Source organism: Petromyzon marinus, chromosome 22 (assembly GCF_048934315.1).
Source record: "Petromyzon marinus isolate PM22_M1 ecotype Great Lakes invasive population chromosome 22, UKy_Petmar_22M1.pri1.0, whole genome shotgun sequence".
NCBI lineage: Eukaryota > Metazoa > Chordata > Hyperoartia > Petromyzontiformes > Petromyzontidae > Petromyzon > Petromyzon marinus.
In genome coordinates this window covers 4058035-4080129 of record NC_133688.1, presented here as the reverse complement: position 1 = coordinate 4080129, position 22095 = coordinate 4058035, and the positions used below count along the sequence as shown (strand labels likewise).

General features: G+C 51.0%; 1 protein-coding gene across 1 annotated transcript; it reads left to right on the top strand.

Annotated features, from left to right (window-relative positions):
* Positions 1-19453: 19453 nt before the first annotated feature.
* LOC142925606 (U3 small nucleolar ribonucleoprotein IMP4-like) lies at positions 19454-21680 on the top strand. The gene is made up of 2 exons (XM_076068658.1): positions 19454-19579; positions 20836-21680. Exons 1-2 carry the CDS (start codon positions 19529-19531, stop codon positions 21007-21009), a joined length of 225 nt encoding a protein of 74 aa, XP_075924773.1. The 5' UTR covers positions 19454-19528; the 3' UTR covers positions 21010-21680.
* Positions 21681-22095: the final 415 nt, after the last annotated feature.

Below are 22095 nucleotides of genomic sequence, written 5' to 3'. Positions count from 1 at the left end.
TCGAAACCCATAAACCGTCTAAACCTCAGGACACCAAACTCCTTACAATTATAACCCTATAAACCCATAACCTTCTAAACTGTACCCCTCTAAAACCCTAACCCTCTAAGCTAATCACCTTCTAAACCGCTAAACCTCTAAAACATTTTACCCTTAAAACCCTCAGCCTCTAAACCCCTAAACCTCTAAACCACACACCCTCTAAATACCTAACCCTCTAAACCCCTAAACCCATCACCCTGTAAACCTCTAAACCCTTAACTTATAATCCTCTAAATCCCTAACCCTTTAAACCGATTTACCCATAAAACCCTATCCATCTAAACTCCTCACCTTTTGAAACCATAACCCAAATACAACAAAAAATCCCAAACCCCCTAACACTCTATACCCCTTTACTGTTAAAACCATAATTCTATAAACCCCTAGATCTCTCCACCCCTAATCCTTTAAACACGTAACCCTCAAAACCCTTAACCCTTTGTGTGGAGTGTGGTGTGTGGTGGTTGTCACGGGGTAGGTGGGTGCAGGGTGTGTGTGGAGTGTGGTGGGTGGTGGGTGTCACGGAGTGGGTGGGTGCAGGGGGTGTGTGGAGTGTGGTGGCTGGTGGGTGTCACGGGGTGGGTGCAGGGTGTGTGTGGAGTGTGGTTGGTGTCACAGGGTGAGTGGGTGCAGGGTGTGTGGAGTGTGGTGGGTGGTGCGTGTCACGGGGTGGGTGAGTGCAGGGTATGTGGTGGGTGATGGGTGTCACGGGGTGGGTGGGTGCAGGGTGTGTGTGGAGTGTGGTGGGTGGTGGGTGTCATGGGGTGGGTGGGTACAGGGTGTGTGGTGGGTGATGGGTGCCACGGGGTGGGTGGTTGCAGGGTGTGTGGTGAGTGGTGGGTGTCATGGGGTGGGTGAGTGCAGGGTGTGTGGAGTGTGTTGGGTGTCACAGGGTGGGTGGGTGCAGGGTGTGAGTGGATTGTGGTGGGTGGTGGGTGTCAAGGGGGTGGGTGGGTGCAGGGTGTGTGGTGGGTGATGGGTGTCACGGGGTGGGTGGGTGCAGGGTGTGTGTGGAATGTGGTGGATGGTGGGTGTCACGGGGTGGATGGGTGCAGGGTGTGAGTGGTGTGTGATGGGTGGTTGGTGCCACGGGGTGGGTGGGTGCAGGGTGTGTGTGTGGAGTGTGGTGGGTGGCGGGTGTCACGGGGTGGGTGGGTGCAGGGTGTGTGGTGTGTGGAGTGTGGTGGGTGTCACGGGGTGGGTGGGTGCAGGGTGTGTGGAGTGTGGTGTGTGGTGGGTGTCACGGCGTGGGTGGGTGCAGAGTGTGTGGAGTGTGGTGGGTGTCACGGGGTGGGTGGGTGCAGGGTGTGTGGTGGGTGATGGGTGTCACGGGGTGGGTGGGTGCAGGGTGTGTGTGGAATGTGGTGGATGGTGGGTGTCACGGGGTGGATGGGTGCAGGGTGTGTGTGGTGTGTGATGGGTGGTTGGTGCCACGGGGTGGGTGGGTGCAGGGTGTGTGTGTGGAGTGTGGTGGGTGGCGGGTGTCACGGGGTGGGTGGGTGCAGGGTGTGTGTGTGGAGTGTGGTGGATGGTGGGTGTCACGGGGTGGGTGGGTGCAGGGTGTGTGTGGAGTGTGGTGGGTGGTGGGTGTCACAGTGTGGGTAGGTGCAGGGTGTGTGTGGAGTGTGGCGGGTGTCATGGGGTGGGTGGGTGCAGAGTGTGTGTGTGGAGTGTGGTGGATGGTGGGTGTCACGGGGTGGGTGGGTGCAGGGTGTGTGTGGAGTGTGGTGGGTGTCACGGGGTGGGTGGGTACAGGGTGTGTGTGGTAGGTGTGGTGATAGTGGTCATGGATCAGACCGATCAACGACCACCACCATCTCTACTGTGCGGTGGACCGGCCACCACACAGCAGCACGCGTCGGAGGAGTGAGCGGATGACTCTCCCCATGCGGGCCAGGCCCCCTGGCTTCCTCTTCTCCTGCATCACCATCACTTGATCCTCTTTCCTTGTTTTCTCCTTCTCCTCCACCACCATCTCTTCCACAACGATCTCCTCCACCAGGGTGTCCTCCTCCTGCACCACCAGCTCCTCCACCAGAGTCTCCTCCTCTGGCAAAACCAGCTCCTCCACTAAGGTCCCCTCCTCCTGCAAAACCAGCTCCTCCACCAAGGTCTCCTCCTCCTGCAAAACCAGCTCCTCCACCAAGGTCTCCTCCTCCTGCACCACCAGCTCCTCCACCAGAGTCTCCTCCTCCTGCACCACCAGCTCCTCCACCAAGGCCTCCTCCTCCTGCAAAACCAGCTCCTCAACCAAGGTCTCCTCCTCCTGCACCACCAGCTCTTCCACCAGAGTCTCCTCCTCTTGCACCACCAGCTCCTCCACCAGGGTCTCTTCCTCCTGCAACACCAGCTCCTCCACCTGGGTTTCCTCTTCCTCCACAACCTTCAGCCTCCAATCAGAGGCCCAGGCGAGCAAAGAGAATGGGGGCAGCGCCGGCTCCGCTCTGTGAAGATATGCGCACGACATTGTTCCAACTTACTGCTACAGCAGAGATCGCAGCCATCCCCTCCCCCACCATCGGGGGGGAGGGGGGGAGCTGGCGATGTCACAGTGGATGAAGGGTTACCTACATGGCAAAGATATGGCCACTTCATTTTTTGTCCTCACCCAGAAAGCAATTATAAAAATACATCCGTATATAACCGAATATACAGGTGAGATTTGAACTCTCCGTGTGTTAGTTTGTGGGCGGCAGGGCTGGAACTCACAGCCAAAGAGGGACCTGGGTTTGATGCCCATACTTGGGCCACTTTCTCCATGTGGGAGTTGTGACTTGCCCTGGGCCCCACACCTCTCTATGGACTGCCTTGAAAATTGGTCAGCAGAATGTGGGTTACCGTCGTTCAGCAGCTCCAAAGCACTGGACACGGCCAGGAGTAGCAGTGGTGGTGGCATTGCTGGTGGTGCTGGTGGCCGCGGTCCGGAGCCAGCTGTGATCCAGCGCCTGCGCTGGCGTCATACGAGAATCCGGAACCCATCTGTTGAGAGACGCGTGGGAGACACACGCGCCACACGTAGTGAGAGAAGCGTGGTGAGAGCATTGAAGTTGCTTCCCTTCTCCTACAAGGTCAGGAATGCACGGCAGCAGCGGAAGCAGCAGGAACAGTGGCAATCCTCTGATGCCCAGTAGACTAAAAATGCCCCGAGCATCGCATTGGCCAGCAGCATCTTGCACGGACCTCCCCATCCTCCACAGAGGGCGATCTTGACACCGGTGGTACTGCACATCGGCAGTCCCACTCAGCTCCACATTTTCCTGGCGATCGGTGGAGAGTGATCGCCGATCAATTGGAGGGGGGGGGGATCCTCATTGGGAGGGGGTGGTGGGTGTGTCTTACCGCAGACAGAAGCTGACGAATTCCACAAACGCCGGGTCGTGGCTTTTGAGCACACTTTCAAGTGGGAAGCTCCCCGGTACCCTTTTCTTGCCTGGGCACAACATCTTCCCTTGACGGTCTGCGGGAGCCATGCACAGCGGGACAGATGCAGTCACCAACCACCACGTCACCTACTTACCCACTTACCGACCCATCCATCAACCTACTCACCCACCCACTCTTCCACCTACACAATCACTCACTCACCTACCCACCTACCCAATCACCGAACCACCCCCCCCACTCACCCGCCCACCCGCTTACCCACTGACCAATTCGCCCACTTACCCTACAACCTACTTGCCCACACACCGACTTACCCACCCACTCACCAAAGGAATTTAAAATAAAAAGAGGCCATTCCCCCCCCCTCCCACCAAAAAAATAACAACAGCCGCAGGCCTCTTCTTAAAACTGAATCCGGTCCGTCACTCGCACCACCCTTTAACTCACCAAAAAACTGCCTTCTGTCGGGAGCTGAATTCACCATGTATCGTGGAGGCATTCCCAGAATCTGCACATGGTTGAGACAAAGACAAAGGTCACCCGTGTATCCTCGGCTGACTGTAGGGGCAAGTGCTGTTAGTATAGCGTAACAACAGCAGCAGCGCTTGTTGAGGGCAAGCATTATGGCACACAGAGACAGGGGGTGGTGGGCCACATTGACCCAGGTATTTTACACACTGCACTAGGTACTCATTTAAGGCTGAGTCTAACTAAGGGAGGCCCAGGACCGGTTCAGATAATCATCACTAGTGTGGGCCATGAGCGCCGCATGCTAACCGCTACACTACTGCTCCCCTCACACGTACAAGATGGACACGTGTACACTCATACACAACATACGACGGCCGCTATTCGCCAGATCACTAAGTGGCCACCTCCCCTCCTGCCACCCCCAAAACCCACGACTCCAAGGAAAGAGAGGGGCATCACGAGCGGATGGACGCCCAGTGGGAAATACCTCAATGCAGCGCGGGAGGTAATCTTTGTCACTGTCGGACTGAAATAATTGCCTGCCCGTCGCCAACTCCGCCACCGTGCAACCCAGCGCCCACATGTCTACGCCACAGGTCAAGCTGTAGCCCAAGTGCAGCTCCGGAGCCGAGTATTCCAGAGTCCCACCAACATTCATAGCTGCACACCAATCATAAGAACAACACATATATGTGTTTGTGTACTCACTGTTTCTTAAACAGCATCCTCATCACACACATGAACAGTCACATGTACAGACACGCAGATACTCACACATATACACAATCAGACAAACACCCACACGCAGACGCTCACACACCCAGGAGAGGTCACTCACGTTGACTTTCCACAAAAAAGCTCGTGCCAAAGTCCGTGACCCTCACAGTGCCGGTCACGGTGTCCTTGATGAGAACATTTTCCTGCAGGAGAAGGGGCAGAATGAATTCAAATGCAGAGGTTATGCCGATAACATTCAGCCAGCAGTGGAACGATCACGTACCACCACCTACGCTAAACAGGGGAACTAGACGAGGCGTAGTGCCGTCAACGAGCGTCAGTCAAGTGCAACATTTGATGTTTGTTGACAGCTATTACTGGGGGTTGCCCCTTTCAATTGCATCTAGAAAAGAGATTTGATTTGAGGCTCATGTTCAAAGCACTCTAAGGGACCATCGAAGTAAAGGAGGGCAGCTCTATTGACAACTGATCATGGTTCCTCTGACAGGAGAGTGCATTGAGCTCACAGCTGCAAGAGTGCCCTTTAACGGGTTACGGACCAAAAGCTACACATGAGAGCTCGCGTATTCCATGACGCTATCCACCGCGCGTTTGTCTTCGGAAGTTTTCCATTCGCAGTGTGGAAGCCGACAACGGGCAGCTGTCAGGTCAAAATACACGTTTGGCACACTTAGGAAATAGTCTTTATTTGCTCCAGCTTCTGTCTCCGAAGGACTGGGGCAACGCTGTGATCAACGTTGCCGGTTTTGTCTATGGTGAGTCCCCAATACCGACACGACTCTACACTACAGTTTAATTCATACCGCATTATCTTCACCAGGGGTACAATGACCCTGCCTCCTTCCAGTTAGATGGAAACAGCGAACGCATAGACCTTGTGACTAATGTGGCCGGTTTTCTCCGTGGAACGATTCCCTACTAACAATACGCCTCTGCAACAAAATCATACTGAATGCTGTGTCCACTCACTGGCTTGATGTCCGCGTGAACTATGTTCCTGGAAGAGATGTGGGACAGGAACATGAGGATTCCCCTGGTATAACTTTTCACCATTTCCATGTCCAACCGGAACCCCGATTCTCTCATCACATCATAAAGGCTCTCCCTGTGAGAGAGACAAAAGCAGAAACAACACCAACACAGTGTCAGTGTCATCTCCTTAAATGCTGTGCTGATTCTGCTAACAACAATCTTAATATTGTTCGTGCATGTTCATGACCAATATTCAGAGTCATAGTTCAGTGTAGGTTCAGGTCGTTGGTTTGTCGATGAACCAAATTAGTTGGCTCATTTGCCCACTTGACAACTTGATTTCATTGGCATTTTTGGCAGGTGGTAGAGGGTTATCCATGGGGAGAAGATAACAACTCCGCCTGGTAAGGTCGTGGGGTTTGATCCCGAACCTGACGCATGTACATTTGGAGTTTGCATGTTCTCCCTGTGATCATGTGGATTATTCTGTAGGTCCTCTGGTTTTCCCCTCCACATTTCGAATCGACATGCATTCATAGTATTTGGCTGCCGTACATTTCCACGTGATAAGTTACTTTGTTAAGCTATCATTTGTGGGCAGGTCGCTTACAAAAAAATAACTAATAGGTCAGTGGACTTTCCCACGAAAACAAAAAAAGTTTGTTTAGTTAATCAGTTAACCACGCTATTAGCGGAGGGAGGGGGAGATGGAACACGCGGTACATACTTCAACAGCTCCAGGACAAGGCAGTGGTGTCCCCTGAAATCAAAGCTGTTTAGGACTTTGATGACGTTGTAATCTTCATTGCTGTCCTCACTCTGAAGTTCCAGAGCTATCTGGAGCTCCATCCTCTGCAATGTTTCTTCCTTGGAGCTGCGCAGAGGAAGTCCACAAATTAATAACTTACACTTGCTTAAGGGACACCCAGAGGCAAATGCTATTCAGAATTAATAATTAAATATACTTTCACCAGGTCTAACGGCATTGTGAGCTAGAGTAGCGTTCTCGACTCTCATTGGTACCATACGGGGCGCAGGAGCGGGCGTAGGGTACCCAATAGGATTTGAAGGTGAAGAGCCATTCAAATTGGATTGGTCATTCGGGAAAACTAAATGCAAACGCCCGTTAAAACAACGCGTTTTCGTTATAACGTGGTTCTTCAACACTTTTTACACAATGCAGAATGTGTCCGTTGTAACAAGAAACGCGACCATTACAACATGGAACACGCACATTCTAACAAGATACGCACCCATTATAACACGGAATAAGCCCATCATGGCGTGGTTTGTGAGTAGTCGACAACAAAATACTTTTTTGAGCTGCACTGTTGAGCGGTATGATACAGTACTCGGAATGATAAAAGTAACGTGACAGCATAGCCTCATTATGAGACCTCCTTTGCCAGTAACAAGATATAGTAATAGGTTTTACCCTTTTAACTGGCACAAAAACTGACACCTTTATTCAAGGCATCATGTTTGCAATAACCACAACACAAGCAGTCAAAATGCAAACAAAAGAGACAACTCTGATAATAATATGCACTGTCCTTGAATTTGATTGGTCCACACCCGAGACGGCTTTTCTTAGAGCCTAGTCTCCACTCTTCTGGTCCAACACCAGTGGAGACTAAGCTCTAAGAAAAGCCGTCTCGGGTGTGTTGAGCTCTGTCGTCCCGACAGGTCTGTAACTTTCACCTGAAGACGGCCGCTTGCATTGTGGCCGAAACGTCGTGAGAATTTTATTGTATTATTTTATTATTTTATTCTCATTCTACGTGACATTACCGAAAGAACCAAAGAAGGTGTCAGTTTTTGTGCCAGTTAAAAGGGTAAAACCTATTACTATAGCATAGCCTCAGTTATTGGTCTCATCATCTCACAGTGTATGCATACATTGCATCTCGCCAAACTTTATTGTTACATTATTTATGGAGAGATTGTTTTCGCTCAATGCTTTTTCGCTTAACGCGGAACTTTTCATGAATGTATCTACAGCATTAAATGATGACTTACTGTAATGTGGAGGTAATCTTGTAGCAATGGGATGTTTTGGCCGATACCAGTTCACACTGTGTGTGTATGTATTTTAAGCTTTAGAGACGAAAAACAAGAGTACCTAGAAGGAACCGATGCAGAACAGGGGTAGAAGGTACACACTCCACACACGATGGTGCCCGAGTCAGGAGCCGAACCAAGGCCCCCCTTCTCGCTGTGAAGCATGAGTGTCACCACCGCATTGCACGGCAATGGACTTAACAACGTCGGCCTCGTGATGGCACGTCTCTGAAGTCTTACCTCGACGGTGACACCAGGATCTTTACAGCTACCAGGGTGTTCCTCTTGTGGTCAAGGCACTGGATCACCTGGCCTTGACCTCCTTCCCCAATCATCTTGAGCACCTCATAGCGGTAGTGGAGGTGATCATGTCGGAACTGAACAAAAGGTACAATCATTTAAACTGACTATTGTTAAAATCACAACGTTTAAGAAGTGAGAATGTAATTTTAACAAAAACATTTGCTTGGAATTATGAAGTTATTTTAACCATAATTTGGAATGCTCAGATGTCTGCTGGCTGAGTCACCCTTAAAAAGAGCTTCTGAGCTCAATGGGCTTTACTCGGGAAATAAACTTCTGATTCAGATGTGTGCGGGTGAGTGCATTGGTGAGTGGGCGAGTGGGTCGGTGAGTGATTGAGTGGGTGAATGAGTGAGTGAGTCAGCAAGTGAGTGCGTCTGGGGGTGGGTGAGTAAGTGTGTGAGTGGGTGTAATTGTCGAATGCTTTGATACTGTCTGCTGGCGAAGATTCCCTTGAAAAATTGCTTCTTATCTAAAAGGGCTTTACTCGGGATTAAACATTCTGATTTTGAAGCGCGTTGGTGTGTGCCCTGGTTGGTAATTCAGGTGCAATAATAAGAAGCCACAAACTCCGCTATCTCTGGGCCCTGTGACCGCCCCCAAGGCTGTAGTTTTGTGGTGAGCCTCACCAGAATGTAATTACGTTCGTCGTCATCATATCCATGCCTGTTGCATCCCTTGGGTTTGTTGTCGAGCGCAAAGTACCACACTTCTTGCATGGCTGCGAGCTCCAGCTTTTCGCGGTCGGTCAAGTGAGGGCCAAAGTGAGCCAGGATTTCTGTAGGCACGAGGAGAATAACAACAACAGGTGTGTGAACCAAACTTTTGAGCAATTTATAGAGTAAATATTTCAGGATTGGGATGTTTTTGCCAATCCCAGCTATGTATGTTGAAATTATTTTGCACCGCATGTAGCCAATGGTGCTAATCAACAGTGTGGGGGAAGGTTAATAAACTAACCACGCAAATAGGTTCCACACATCTGTTAGAACCATTAACAGACTGCGAGACAAGAAGGCTCACATGATCGAGTCACTCACCTTTCTGAAGAGATGCCGCGACAACAAGATAATACCGACCACATTTAAACTCACATCTGCTTCTGTCACTTAACCCAACTCTAAACGGATCTTATTCAGAGCTAGCCTTTCTCTAATCTCAGAGAGGATAAGACTACTCCGGCTTGAACTTGATAATTTAGACAAATGTCTCCTACAATCACACTTAACATTAACAGATAAAATGTCCGCATCTGATTGGAACCTTGTAGATAACATGACTGCTTCTTCTGCCACAACAATGTCTTCCAAATGCAAGGTTAACCTTATTGCTAAATTCAATAACTTGTCAAAAAAGAAACCAGATCCACACATAAAAAAGACTGCTATTAATCAGAGTAACAGCACAATCTCCGATAGCCTAAAATCGGTACTAGCTAGAGGGCTGAATTTTGCTGTCACCCTCAAACACATCCCAGTGGATGATATAAAAACCCAGGTAGATGTAGCCCTCAAAGGCTTGGGACACATCCCGACAGACGTGGCAAGATTTAAAATTGCCACCATCTTTAAAAATGCTAAGAATCCTATTAATAACATCAGCAAGGACGAGCGCTCTGAACTCACCAAATAAAAAAATAGAGAGGACAAAGTCATCCTCTCAGCCAACAAGGGCAATGCTACTGTCGTCATGGATAAAACCACATTCAGCAACATAATCCAGGACCTTCTTAATGATAGCAATTACACCAAAATCAACAAAGATCCGACCAACTGCCTGGCTTTAAAAACAAACAATATCATTACCAATTCGACTTCTCTAATCGAACCATTCAAGCAGTTCTCCCTAAAACCTTCTGCTAATAGACCACCCAGATTATATGGTCTTCCAAAAATCCATAAAGAAGATACTCCACTTCGACCCATCGTTTCCACTATCAACTCACCTCCCTACAAACTGGCCCAATTTCTGTCTGAGACCTTGCTTCCATTCACGGGCAAGACTACCTCAGCAGTATGAAACTCAGCTCACTTTATCTCTCTAATCAAAGGCATTTCACTGTCCCTAGATGATTTGCTCGTCAGCTTTGATGTAGTCTTTCTGTTCACCAAGGTTCCTGTACCTGACACCTTAGCAATAATTGAAGACTTGGTCCAACATGGACTGAATGCTGATGTACCAACTTTGGTTAGGAACTGCCTTACTAACACTTCCTCTTTGTTTTTTTCGGTAAAGTCACATATGGATAAAATAAAATAAATGACGTTTCGATCGCAACACAAGCGGTCGTCCTCAGGCGGAAAAAAAATGCATGCAGCAGTAGAAACGCTGAACCAGCACTTACTTCACCAGGAATGGTACTTTCTACAAACAAAATGAAGGTACCCACATGGGTCCCCCCTTATCACCAGTGATAGCGAATGTTTTCATGGAGAAATTTGAAACTGATGTCATCCAGACATGCACCCAACGTCCTTCCTTGTGGAAGAGATATGTAGATCACACTTTCGTCATTTGGCCACATGGCCTGCCAACATTGAATCAATTTCTCAACAACATAAATTCCATATACCCATCCATCAAATTCACCATGGAAGTGGAGAATGATGGTAAGCTACTAATTCCTGGATGTTTTGTTTGAGAAGAGACCTATCTAAAACCTAATTCCCACCACCATCCGGCGCAGAAGAATTCCCTCATCAAACCACTACACCATAGGGCCACTGCATTTGCAACCAACACCACCAAGCCAGTGAACTGGAACACGTACACCAGACTCTTAAGATGAATGGGTACTGGGACAGCATTATTCGCAAAGCTGTTTCTCCAACCATGTAGAAACAATCCACTGAGACGCCTATCAAGACCATCACTTTACCATACATAGCAGGTGTTACCAAAAATATTTCCAAAATCTTAAACAAACACAAGATCCAAGTCCGATTCAATACAGTACACAAAATCCGTGATCTAATCCCATCCTGACATGCAATATCCTGGAGTCGACAAACTGAGTTGTACCTGCGGTAGCAGTTACATTGGGAAAACGAATTGACATGTCGCGGACCGTGTTAGCGAACACAAGGCAGATCTGAAACATCGCAGAACCAATACCTCTGCCGTGTCTGACCATTGTTATAACGCTGTGGGCTCGCGCGATATTGTTTTTTTCCGAGACCAAGGTACTCTGCAAACCTTCAGGTAACTATCAAAGGTTTTTTCATGAAGCCATCCAGATATACAAACATAGACATAACTTCAACCGAGAAGATGGATACAAATTGAGCAATCATTCGATGGATGTTATTAACTAGGTAAAGCCTTAACTGGTTGTGGTTGTTTCCATCACACGCGCCAGGTACTAGTAGATTTTTCAGATTTACTTTCCCACCATGTCCCATACTCAGCTTACCACTTCTACCTCCGCCTACGTCCCCCCCCAGCCTCACTTCTTCTCCCCCTAGCGCTCACGCAGCTCCCCTCTCTCTCCCCCCCTTGCTCCTCCCCCCTTTCTTACCGATAACCTCTTGCCACAACAGCTCTCTCACCTACTTCAGCATTTTATTATTGCTGTGGTTGTTCCACCTGATGAAGATTGATTGTGTTGCGATAGAAACGTCGTGATTTGTTTTATTTTATTTCTACCTAGGTGACATTACCGAAAGAGCGAATGAGTATAGATATTAGTTGTCAAACTTGATGATTTAAACGCGGATAGCTTCAGTGGTTTCCTAATATTGGAAGAGCATTCAAGATGGCCGCAGAAGCAATTCTGAAAGCGTTTGATGTTGTTTCAGTACTGAGGCCAGAGCACAGATAATTATCCCCATGCAACATGGCCACCATGAAGTCCCCCATGTAACATGGCAACCATGATGCAGTCTCTAATGCAACATGATTACCATATTCTTGGTTCTTTCGGTAAAGTCACGTAGAAGGGAAACAATAAAATAATAAAATAATACAATTCTCACGACGTTTCGACTGCAACACAAGCAATCATCATCAGGTGTGAAAACCACAGCAAGAAAATTTCAATTTTTCTTGCTGTGGTTCTTGCTGTGGTTTTCACACCTGATGATGATTACTTGTGTTGCAGTCGAAACGTCGTGAGATTTTTATTGTTTTATATTTTTATAATTTTATTGTTGCCCTTCTACGTGATTTTACCGAAAGAACCAAGAATATGAATCCCTGCAGCCACGAAAGCTTTAAATCAAAACATGATTACCATTAAGTCCCCCATGTAGCATTGCTATCTTGATATCACCCATACAATCACCATAAAATCTCTCATACACCAAAGGCACTGTGACGTCCCCCATGCAACATGGCCATCATGATGTCCCACTATTTACCGTGGCCACTGTGACGTCCCTCATTACTGTTCTTACCTTTCGGCGATTTGCTACAGATGGAGCCGGTGCCGTCTGAGGACAGCGCACTCCACGTGGTGCAAGACGTGTCGTTACTCCGAGCCTCTCCAGCTCGGCTCATCTACACACACACAAAGACAAAGGTCCACCACATAGGCTTGATTAAGATGTTGGAGCAAGTGCAGAAGGCGAGCACTGAGCCAGCATCTCTGAGATCCTGGGCTCCACATTCAGGAGGGTCCTGCCGAGATGTTGTCGTTTCTCAGCATTGGAATATTTGGCCAATATCAGATGCCATGCTTGGATTAACAATGAAAGATGCGTGGATTTTGAGGTCACACGCAGGGATTGTTCAAATTGTTAAAGAGTGATTGGGGATCGGGCATGACGAGCCATGGCAAGGAGGGACAACAATGGCTGATAGTGAAGAATAATAATGGAGCGGCAGCCAAGGAAGGAAACACATCGGAGAGGAGAGCCACCAGAGAGATGGTGCGACAAAATCGGCGCTTGGCGGATTATTCCATCACAGCATTTGAGGGGTAGCAAGGTCTCAGGGAGGAAGGCATTCTCATTCATCAGTGGATAGATAATAGTGCTGTAAATGCTCACGCGTAGACAGGCAGGCACACCAACAGGATCTCGGAGACACACTCTGATAGACATACACATACTCAGGCGGACAAGGAGAAGCACATCCAGGTATACAGGTAGGTGACAGGTAGGCACAAGTCGAGGGGAAAACACACGTCCACCCATATTTTACCACACGAGTTGAAGAGCCACACGTACCTCCATGGCAGCAACTTGCAGAGTAGGGTGCTCAGAGCTCACTGCGTTTCTCGCACGGTCCGGGTCTCTGCGTGGAGAGCGGGAGACGCAGGTGAGGGTCACACAAAACCGATGGTGTGCGACAATACTCATGTCTAAACACGCGTCATGTCACAATGCGGACTCTCATCATCAACACGGACTCACATCATCATCACAGACTCACAACCTCACCACTCACCCACAACACGAAACACAACAAAAACAACAAAGACCGCCATTTGCCACTAAGCAGCAGCAAATGCCAGGCCAGGTGCACTTTGAGACCACGTGAAATGCTGAAGGCTCACTGACAGGTCACAGGTCAGACCCAGGTGCCAAGAGTTGACTGACTGAGATGACTGTGCCAACGTGCTACATTTCAGCCGCCCAGGTCAAAGGTCGTTGTTGTGAGCGTCGCTCCTTTGTTCGGACACCAGCAACACCGCGACAAACACCACCACTAGCACCACCACTAACACCACTACTAACACCACCACCACTAACAAAGACAGATCCCCCGTATAGCCTGAATATACTGTAGGGGCAATTTCTGCTAGCGAGCACCTATAAAGGTCGGCATGGCACACGAGGGGGTGGGTGGCTAACACCACGCCTGGCCGCCTTTGTCTCCCTAGCGGCGATGCTTACACATCGTACCAGGTATTCATTTGAGGCTGAGTCTACCTAGGGGAGGCCCAGGACCGGTTCAGATAATCGTTGCTGGTGTTGGCCGTGAGCGGAAATCGAACCCGGGTCGCCAGGTTTGTAGCGCAGCACGTTAACCGCTACACTACCGCTCACCCCAAACTAACACCACAACTAACACCAGCACTAACACCACTCCTAACACCACCACTAACACTACGAACCCTAAAAACACCACCACCAACATCAACTCCACCACCACCAACACCACTACCACTAATACCACCACCACTAACACTACCACCAATAATACCACCAATAATACCACCATCACTAACACGACCACCACTAATACCACCAACACCACCATCACTAACACCAGCAACAATACCTCGAACAACCACCACCACTAACACCACCATCACTAACACCAACACCACCATTATTAAGACCACAAACACCACCACTAACACCACCATCACTAACACCACCACCACTAATACCACCAACATTAACACCACCACTCCTCCTCCTGCTAATACAGGACACCAAAGACAACGATCCTCATAGAGCCTTAACAGGCTGTAGAGGCAAGTGCTGTTAGCAAGCAGTACGTATGAAGGCCGGCACGGTAAACGAAGGGGTGGGTGGTTAGCACCACGCCCGACCGCCTTTGTATCCCCAGTGGCGATGTTTACGCATCGCACCAGGTACTCATTTGAGACCGGGTCACTGCTACACACAGACTCACACAGACCCACACACACGTACACAGACTCACACAGAGAGACTCACACAGAGACTCACTTAGAGAGACTCACACACAGACTCACATAGAAAGACTCACACCACCACCGCCACCACTCACCCACAGCTCGGTTCCACGCCTAACGGCCAAACTGCCAGGGGAAGCACGTGGCGCGAGACGCGGCGTGGTGTAATAGCCATTAGCTCCTCCCCCTCACCTAAGCTCCTCCCCCATGCTCCCTCTTTCCCCCCCTGGCCCTCCCCCTTCACAACCCCCTCCCCAAGCATCCCCCCCCTCGCGACCCCCCTTGCCCCCCCTGGCAACCCCCGCCCATGCTCCCCCTCAAACCCCCCCCCCTCACGCCCCCATTGCCCACCCCCCTCCCCCCGCTGCTACTTACAGTCAGGCAGGGGGCGAGTGGAGGCGGCGCGCGCTGTGGATTGTGGGTGGCGAGCGGCTGATTTGGTTTCCCGCTCACGGCCACCGTCAGTGGCTCGCGAAAGCTTCTGAAGCGGCGGCTCGCTGGGCCTCCTCTACGTCGACTCAGCCTGAAGGTGAGAACCTCGCGCGGTGTGCACACATCAGCAGTGGCGGCGGTGGTGGGGGGAGACAGAGGAGGAGGCGCCTGGCCCACAGCCGTCACGTCCTAGACGCCTGCTGAGTTCACGGCGCTGCTTCAAGCAGAGCCCGGCCCTGTGGATGCCTTTTCCAGCAGCAGGCGATTCGCATCCACAACAAACCCGTCCCTCCAGGGATAAAAACACACGGCAGTCTGGGAGTGCCTCTCATCAGCTATGGCTCAACACGAGGGCCACTCTGGGGCCGGTTTCCACCGTCAGCGCCTCATCAGCAGCAGCAGCAGGGCCGGGCTCAGCAGCAGCAGCAGAGCCCGGCCCTGCTGCTGCTGCTGATGAGGCGCTGACGGTGGAAACCGGCCCCAGAGTGGCCCTCGTGTTGAGCCATAGCTGATGAGAGGCACTCCCAGACTGCCGTGTGTTTTTATCCCTGGAGGGACGGGTTTGTTGTGGATGCGAATCGCCTGCTGCTGGAAAAGGCATCCACTAGAGGCCGCTATATAGAGGTATTTGGTCTACTCTTCCACGCTGGTCCGGACGTGTTGGAGCAAAGTGGCCATGCCCACACTTTACCCCACCACACGCAGGGCGTTAGCTCGCTGGATTTGCAATGCAGAGGTGCAGGTTAGATTTCATTCCCACTCACACCCACCGACACTCACTCAGCCACCCACTCAGCCACTCTCTGGGCATCTATGAAAAAGAGCTTCATAGCTCATCGGATTCCTCCAGCAAAAACATACTGATTCTCACCCACCCACTCAGCCATTCACCCACCCACTCTGGCACTCATCCACTCACCAATTCACTCAGCCACCCACTCGGCCACCCACTCTCTCACCCACTTCGTCACCGGTCACCCACTGCCACCCACCCACTTGGTCACCGGTCACCCACTGCCACCCACCCACTTAGTCACCGGTCACCCACTGCCACCGGTCACTCACTCTGCCACCGGTCACTCACTCTGCCACCCACCCACTCTCTCACCAACCCACCGACTCTCTTGCCAACCCACCGACTCTCTCGCCAACCCATCCACTCACCCACAGGGAGACACAAGGAGACAAGGGGACCCACATGGTGTGAGAGTGTATCAGCATCATTGTGGTTGTTGTGGTGGTTATGTTGGTTGTTATGGTTGTGGTGGTTATGGTTATATTTGTGGCAGTAGTGTTTATACTTGTGGTTATGTAGCTGGTGATTATGATTATATTTGTGGTTACGGCGATTATGGTCGCAGTGATTGTGATTATATTTGTTGTGGTTATAACCCGCGATGTATTTCGTCGAGGATGGATGCCGCCGCGTGCAGGAGTTGGGCGAGGCGGGAGTGAGCCACCTGAAGCGCCCTCTCCGACGGTGGTGAGCCGCCGGGCGGCCGGGCAGTGAGCAGCTCGGCCGTCGTCGCTTCTCCTCCCCCTTCCGGGGCTGCCAACCCCAGTGGTGTTGAGTCGTCCTCCTCTTCCACTGGAGCCCTGGTACGAGTTTTTCTTCGCGTCTCCATTATAGCGATTCATCTTACTATTTGGCTACTTCTGACGCCAGTTGTAGTGGGTGGAACGGAGAGCGAGACTTCTTACCGAAAGAACCAAAGAGTATGAACTTATATGGTTTATTTCATCTATTTTTAGTGGTTTGCTACCATTCCCTTTGCACTCCTATCGTTTTTGTATTGTTTGTTGTGACGTTATGACCCCGTGCCCCCTACTGGCACATCTTTGATCAAAGAGCTTTATAGCTCATTGGATTCCTCCAGCACAGAATCAATACCGATTCTGATGAGACCGGAACGAACACGTTTGAATCGAATCGCGTACTTCGCTTTACTAAAATAGTTGTGGAATCGATTCTTGTGGAATCTGTTCTCGTGGAATCGAATCATCGATATTAATTACAGAGATTCACCATCGATATTAATTACAGACATTAATCAACGACGTCGCTAGGAGTATCGTGGTGCCGCTCTGCAAACCTTCGGGCTACTATCAAAGGTTTGTTCATCAAGCCATCCAGATATATAAACACAGACATAACTTCAACCGAGAAGATGGATACAAATTGAGTAATCATTGGAAGAATGTTATTAACCAGGTAAAACCTTAACTGCTTTATGGTGTTGCCTTAACTTTCCGCATCTCTAATTTCTTAAGCTTCCCACTCCCAGCCCCGCTCTCTTCAGCACTCCCCTCATACCCCCCCTCTCTATCTCTCCTCCCTGATCCTCCCCCCTTCTCTTACCTATATAGTCTCTTGTTTACAGCAGCTCTTTTGCCCACGTCGGCAATTGTTTCTTGCTGTGGTTTGTCCCACCTGATGATGGACGCTTGTGTTGTGCCCGAAACGTCGTGATTTAATTTATTTTATATTTTATGCCTATGTGACTTTACCGAAAGAACCAAAGAGTATAGCCCAAGAGAGTTTGTGTAGGTTGGAGCGGTAGTGTAGCACAGTAGGGGGCACAGGTGGTGCATCGGCCAGTCATCTCAGTCAAGCAACCAATGGCAACCTGGGTCTGTCTGTCTGTGACCTCCTGCTGCCAGCGGGCGTTCGACGCTTCATGTGGCCTTAACCTGCACGTAGCCTGGCACAAGCGCCGTGGTGACATCTCCACCACTTCGTGGCGAATGGCGGTTGTTGTTTATGGTCGTCTCGCGATTAGCACTACGCTGCACTACTAACCCAGCGACCCGAGTTCAATTCCCGCTCACGGCCAACACTGGTGACGATTCCGTTCCTGGGCCTCCCCTTGGTCAACTCAGCCTCAAATGAGTACCTGGTGCGTTGTGTAAACATCGCCACTGGGGAAATTAAGGCGGCCGGATGTGGTGCTGGCCACCTACCCCCCTTCGTGTATCAAAGGTGCTGCTCGTTAACAGCACTTGCACCCGACAGTCCTGTCGAAGGCTACATGGGGGATCTTTGTCTTTGTTTGGTGGTGCAGCTGAGGAGGCGCAACTGCACGGCGAGTACCTCTACCGCAAGGCGCAGGAGGCCAAGAAGGTCCTCGTAGAGGAGAAGGCGCAGCTCAAGAGGGCGCTCGATGGTAACGGGCGGCGAGACGGATCTAGAGATGGGCTCGCGACGACAAGACAGACGAGAGACAGCGAGACAGACTAGAGACGTTGAGACACGCAAGACAGACTAGAGACGGATCTAGAGACAATGAGACACGCAAGACGGACTAAGATGGGACAAGACGGTCTCACAATACAGGCGAGAAGACAACCGCGCGTTGGAAAGCGTTTCCGAATGAATCCATGCGTGCGCATGATTTTTCTTCCTTGTTAATTCTCCCCTGCCCGCCCCCCACCCACTGCCCCCTGTCCCCCTGACGTCGTCACCGAAGAAAACCTGGTGCTGCCTACGGACCTGCGGTGGGAGGCGCTTGAACTCCAGAAGGCCGTGGAGTTCGACCAGGGAGGGGAGGGTGATCTCACATCCCTCACCATCACGTCTCCTCGCATCTCTCTCTCTCTTCCTTCCCGCGAGACTCCCGAGGCAGAGGGATAAGCGTCGCGCGTCTCCGCCCGCTAGACACGCCGAGTCGGCGCGCATCCCCGGCTCGCCGTCGGTCCTTCCTGCCAAGCGGTGGCACCGTGTTTTGCCGCGGAGGTTCGCGGTTCGAGAACGGCGGGCCCTCAACCCCCCCCCCCCCCACCGGTTTAATGGGTTTAATGCCGCAGTTGCGTTGACCGTAAATACTGCACGGCGATTGCTTCCCAAGTGGACTTTGAAAAATCCCGTGGCGTGAACGTGGAAAAAGAGTTGGCCGTGTGTGTGTGATGGCTGGCGTAAATTTTGGTGGAATGTCAAATGAAGGCCGTGGTCACCACATAACGTGTGCTTCTGGAGCAGTCTTCCTTCTGGAGCGGTCTTCCTTACAATATTAGGAAGCCACTGGAGCTTTGCACTTTTAAATCATCGTCTAGATTGACAAACTCATTTCTTGAGAACTACTTTTTGTGGTTAGTTTGTCACACTTCCGATTACCACGGTTGGCTACGTGCTGTAACAAAGAGGTTTAACATGCACTGACGCACTCATTCACTCACTCATCATTTTACTCAATTTACCCACTCACCTGCCATATCACCCACCCACTCTTGCAATTGGGACTCATCCAGGTCTCATTATTGCTCAGCTCGCTACACAAAATCAACGCGATCACTGCAGAGTGATATTCTCAACTATTCCTGGTCGCTCCTTCCATCCATCCACCCACACACACACCTTCACTCACCTGCACGGTGAAGTATGGCAAATGATAACCTACCCTCTCCGTCCCCCCTGCCCCATCTACCACCTCTTTCTATCCACCCCCCCCCCCCCCCGTGTCAGTAGGAGTGAGCAGCCACATGGATGACGAGTACCGCTGAGCCGGCGTGAAGGACCCACACATGGCGACGACCTCACGCGACCCCAGCTCCCTCCTCAAGCAGTTCATCAAGGTGCGGGCACGGGGTCACAGGGGCTACAGGGTTTGGGGTCACACGAGGAATGTGGGTCCTCGTGTATTGCATGTGTACAAGCGCGCAAAGACAGAGGTCCCCCATATAGCCTTAACAGGTTTTTGGGACAGGTGCTGTTTGCGAGGGTGTAGGTGGCTAGCACCACAACTGGCCACCTTTATCTCTCTGGTAATGATGTTTAAACACCGCACTAGGTACTCGTTTGAGGCTGAGTTGATCTAGGGGAGGCCCAGGACCAGTTCAGATAATCGCCACTGGTGTTGGCCATGAACGGAAATAAACCTCGGGTCACTAGGTTTGTGGGGCAGCATGCTAACTGCTAAATTACCGCACACACACACGTGTTCTCTATCGGCTTTAGAATCAGTTCCTTGCACCTCACACGAGTCGTGTCGACCAATCATCGGGCTTGTGCAGTGTGAGACAACTCGCATCCGTTGAGTTAACCAGAAGAAATCTGGTTGTTGATGAAAGGTGGAGGCTGTGTGGGGGGGGGGGGGTCGTAAGTGGTGGAGCGTTGGACACTTTGGTTTGGTGCATGCAGCTTTTGTCAACTTCATTCCTCGCGATTCAGTCCGCCTTTTCGCGATGACCGATCCCTTCCATTCATCGAAAATGTATCTACTGTAGCACTACGCACGGTCGGTGGTCACGGAAAGATGTACCATTGGGGGCGCCACTGTGGCGAGATGTTAACTCCCTCACCTGGTATACAGGAGGTCGCAGGTTCAATCCTGACCCTGATGCCTGCTGTATATTTGGAGTTGCGTGCCTCTTTCCGAGGAGTCGCGTGGATTTCTCTCCAGGTCCTCCGGTTTTTCCCTCCGCATTTAGAATCAACGTCCGTTTAAGAGTATTTGGCTGCTATAAATTTCCACATGGCGATAAGCCACTTAGTTGAGCTATGATTTGTGGCCAGGTCGCTTCTGGAAAAGAGCTGCATAGCTCAGTGGGCCTTACCTGGTAAAATAAAAATAGTAAAGTTTTTCCAATGGTGCATCCCAGTTGTGCCAACACGGGGTTTGGCGACCCCGTATACCGGCACGGCTCGGCTCGGCTTCCGCAATGGAAAAAACAAACAACACAACCCGAGTCGGATACAGTGGGGGGGCGGGGAAGTGGGGGGGGCGAAAGCAGCGTGGCCGGGACGGACGCCGGTGGGAAGAGCGGACTCGGCGTGTGACCGCTTGCTGTCATGTTACCACACCACCACCACCCTCCCACCACCACCGCAGGAGATGAAGCTGATCCTGCCGAACGCTCAGCCGATGAACCACGGAGGCCACAAGCTGCAGGCGCTGGTGTGGGCGTGCTGCGCCAACGCCGTCAACGACTTCATCGTCCTGCATGAGCACCGCGGTATGCCAGGCACGCGCACGCACCGCAGTCGACAAAGCTCCCCCGTGTAGCCTTTAACAGGCTGTCAGGGCAAATGCTGTTTGTCGAGCGACCTACGAAGGCCGGCAGGGCACATGGCGGGGTGGGTGGTGTGGTCATTACCGCATCTGGCCCCTTTTGTCTCCCCACTGTCGATGCTTGGACACACCGGAAATCGAAGTCAGGTCACCGGATTTGTAGTGTAATGAGATAGCCACTCCGCTCCCGCTCCCCGGTGTGATGCATGGTGTGACGTGTGTGATGCGGTGCAACAGACGGGGATGGAGGTGTATTTAGCTGTGCGTACGATGTGCGGTGTGTAGTATGATGCTGCAGACATGGAATTGTGGTGTTTTAACTGTGTATGTGGTGTGATGTGGTATGATGCCGCAGATGGAAGGGCAGTCTGTTTAACTCTCCAGTACAGTCTGTGTGACACCTGTGGTGTGTCTAACTTTCCGGCATGCTGTTCATGTGACACGTGGTACGATGCCACGGTGTACTTGACACTCTCGAGCGTGGTGATGCGGCACGACATCCGGACGTGGACATGATGTCCGAGGCATTCCAACACCTCGTGATGCACAACTTCACGTCGCGACTCGGAAAGACGGTGCGTGCGGGCACCGTGCCAGTCTCACCCACATCTTCCTCCCCCATCCCCAAAGCACAAAGATCCCTCGTATAGGCTATAACCCTTTCTCATTTCCATGATGTACATATACGTCGTCGAAACGGAACCGTAAGAAAAACTCAAGTACGTCTTCTGACCTGAAGACATACCTTTTGCTCCCATAAGACTATGCGGGAGGGCGTGTGGCACAATTTTGTTCCATAGAGTGCCGGTCGTGTCACTACGGTTCTCTGCGGTGAGGGCAACGCCTTTTAAAAACAGCAGCGCTACGCCTCTATAAATAAAATTAACGCCGAGCCGCTCGCGCGTACCGAGATTCAGCGGTGAACGTGACACCTACCACCCGGCAACTTGCAGATGTCTCGGAATGGGAAAGAGTGAGCAGACTTTTGGGCCAGGTGCTGTGTGTCCGCCTGTATATTCGGAGTTTGCATGTTCTCCTGCTGGTCACTTTGATTTTTCTCCGGGTCCTCCGGGTTTTTCC